The 3110-nt window shown below is 47.2% G+C and overlaps 1 protein-coding gene across 2 annotated transcripts in view; it reads left to right on the top strand.

The window, feature by feature from the left end:
• Positions 1-263: 263 nt before the first annotated feature.
• The window catches only part of VWA9 (von Willebrand factor A domain containing 9), a 10012-nt gene continuing 7165 nt past the window's right edge, over positions 264-3110 (top strand). The window contains exons 1-2 of one of the 2 annotated variants that reach the window (XM_008937523.1): positions 264-502; positions 2080-2187. In XM_008937523.1, the coding sequence (XP_008935771.1) occupies positions 281-502; positions 2080-2187 (330 nt within the window). In that variant the 5' untranslated portion in view covers positions 264-280. The remainder of the gene's footprint in view (positions 503-2079; positions 2188-3110) is intronic. The other variant, XM_008937524.1, reaches the window with a different exon arrangement.

Here is a 3110-nt window from a genome sequence, read left to right as displayed (position 1 = left end):
GGCCCTGGCCGCGCTCGCCGTGGGCAGGCCTGTGCAGCCGGCTGGGTGTGCTGTGGGGGTTCAGCGGCGGAGCTGTTGGCTCAGTCCGTGCTAAATCCCGCGGTGTGAGGGGGGAAGAGGGTAACTGTCGCTTCCCCACCGCACAGCCGGGTCAGCGGGAGAGGGGAGACGCGTCCCTCCCTCCCTGCGGCGTGGGTAGTGATGCGTGGGCCGTTTTCTTCCCCCTTCCGTGCAGGGAACCGGTGTTGCGCGGGACGGTAGCAGAGAGGAGCCGCTCACCATGCCCACCGTGGTGGTGATGGACGTGTCGCTCTCCATGACCCGGCCGGTGTCGGTGGAGGGCTCCGAGGAGTACCAGCGCAAACACCTGGCTGTGCACGGCCTCACCATGCTGTTCGAGCACATGGCGACCAACTACAAGCTGGAGTTCACGGCCCTGGTGGTGTTTTCGTCCCTCTGGGAGCTGATGGTGCCCTTCACGAGAGATTACAACACGCTGCAGGTAGGCCGTGTGAAATACAAAAGCAGCAAGCTGGCAACATTAAAAAAAAAAAAAAAAACACAAACAAAATCCCTCGTGTGTTTCCAAATCATGGTGAAATTGTGTGATTTTGTATCATCCTGTACACAACGCCTTGATCTGAGTGTTGTAGCCATAAGGATAGGTGGACTCAATGTATTAGAAATATTTTTCTGCTTTGCACATCTTGCTGTTGCAGGTAACCAAGTGGAGTGTGGCTGATGAAGTTAAAAGTGCTGATGAGGAAGGGGCTGCCTGCTGAAGCTCTGAAAGTGGTTCTGTGACATTCATGTTTTTGTAGCTGTTGATTTGCTCTTGATAAATGATGCAGCAGACAGGACTGTTTAGAAAGGTTTTGAGTGGAGTTTGGTAGGGAGAAGGTGCTTTGAAGAATATGTAGCACTTGAAGCAGGGTGAGAATGATAATAAGTGGTTTTAGGCCTAGCAGATGTGATGGGAAGTTGGGAGAAAATGGAAAGGAGAAAGGCCAAGAAGACATTAAGGCACCAAAAGTCTCTGAATCCAGTAAAAACTGTGTGTATATATATATACACATATATATGATAATGTGCCATTTCATCCTGATATATGAGAATAATATCTAACACCAGGATGAAACGACACATTGTTCTCACAGGGCACCATGTTTTAGGTTTGTCTGTTTTGGGACATACAGATTTTAAGTGGTATTTTCTGTTATGTTTGCATTTTAGCAAATGAATGCCAGTTCTTTTTCTCTGATTTATTTTCAACTACTTAAGGTTTAATTTTAGAAATTTCTGAAAGGCAAGAAATAATATCTAACACCAGGATGAAACGACACATTGTTCTCACAGGGCACCATGTTTTAGGTTTGTCTGTTTTGGGACATACAGATTTTAAGTGGTATTTTCTGTTATGTTTGCATTTTAGCAACTGAATGCCAGTTCTTTTTATTTTCAACTCCCTAAGATTTAATTTTAGAAATTTCTGAGAGGCAAGAATCCAGCCAGGTGCCTCTAGCAAGTTAGTTTTACAGCTGCACCTTTCTTACGATGCTGTGTTAAGTGTGAAGTTTTCATTTTAAGGAGAAAAGCTTGTTTGTGGTTATAGAAACAGGAAACTTTGGATTCTGTTACTGTCTGCCAAACAGTTTTTGTGAGACAAGCTCCTTGTGGTCTACTTTCTGAATCTCTAAGAAGTTAAAGTTGCTCTGACACCTGGAAGGATTTTTCTAGGCCATTGTTTGCTGTTAGACATCACTTGAGAGTTTAAATTTACTGCTTCTTTGAGACATGCAAAGGGGTTTTTTTTCTCTTAGAGAGCTGTGTTTATAATACTATAGTTCCATCACAGTCAGCTGTCATTGTTGTCTCATGATTTCATTCATTATTTCTTATATCTTTATCTTTACTTCTGGTTTATTTTTGACTTTGTAGGTCAAGTGTAAGAACGTAGCACTTTACTTCGTGTCCCAGTGCAGAGCAAACACAGTGACATACCACAGAGCCATGACCAACTTTGCTGTTTCCACACAGTGATATTTCACCCAGGGGTGACAGTGGTGTTTGTCTTCACAGGAAGCCCTGAGTAACATGGACGATTATGACAAAACCTGTTTAGAGTCAGCACTGCTGGGAGTTTGCAATATTGTCCAGCAGGAGTGGGGTGCAGCGATTCCTTGCCAGGTATGACTGATTTCACCTTCCTTAGGCTCTAGTGTGTTCTCAGTACGGCCTGGAAGTTGCTGGTGGAAATATAATCTGGAAATTTTGAGTGCTCTGAGGCATGCTGGTGTTACAGGAAGACAAAGAATTAGTATTTGGGATGTATCTGGAAGGTGAACGGAACGCGGTCTTTATTAACATACTCCTTAGTCATCAATGACATGGAGAACAGGCAGAGTGGGCCCTCAGCCAGTTTGCTGGTGATAGAAAACTGGGAGGAGTGGCTGACACACCAGAGCTGGGCTCCCACTCAGTGAGACCTGGATAACCTGGAGAGTTGGGTGGAGAGGAACCTCATGAAGTTCAACAATGGCAAGTGCAGAGTCTTGCACCTGGGAAGGAGTAACCTCACGGACCAGTACAGGTGAGGGGTTGACCTGCTGGAAAGCAGCTCTAAGGAGAAGGACCTGGCAGTTCTAGTGTGCCACAGGCTAACCATGAGCCAGCAGTGTGCCCTTGTAGCCAAGAAGGCCAGTGGTCTCCTGGGGTGCATGAAGAGTGTGGCCAGCAGGTTGAGGGAGGTTCTCCTGCCCCTCTGCTCTGCCCTAGGCAGGCCACATGGGGAGTATTGAGCCCAGTGCTAGGCTCTCAAGTTCAAGAGAGGCAAAAAACTACTGGAGAGTGTCAAGCAGAGGCTATGGAGATGCAGAGGGGCCTGGAGCATCTCTTTGCCCAGGAAAGGCTGAGAGCCCTGGGGCTGTTGAACTGGGGAAGAGAAGACTCAGAGGGGCTCTGATCAAGAGCTAAAGAGTGGAGATCAAGAGGCTGGGGTCAGACTCTTGTCGGTGGTGCCCAGTGACAGGACAAGGGGCAATGGGCACAAACTGGAACCCAGGAGATTCCACCTGAGCAGGAGGAGAAACTTCTTTGGTGTGAGGGGGTCC

Source organism: Merops nubicus, unplaced genomic scaffold, assembly GCF_000691845.1.
Source record: "Merops nubicus isolate BGI_N331 unplaced genomic scaffold, ASM69184v1 scaffold18703, whole genome shotgun sequence".
Classification (NCBI taxonomy): Eukaryota; Metazoa; Chordata; class Aves; order Coraciiformes; family Meropidae; genus Merops; species Merops nubicus.
Note: the sequence above shows the minus strand (reverse complement) of the source record. Positions and strands in the feature narration are given on the sequence as shown.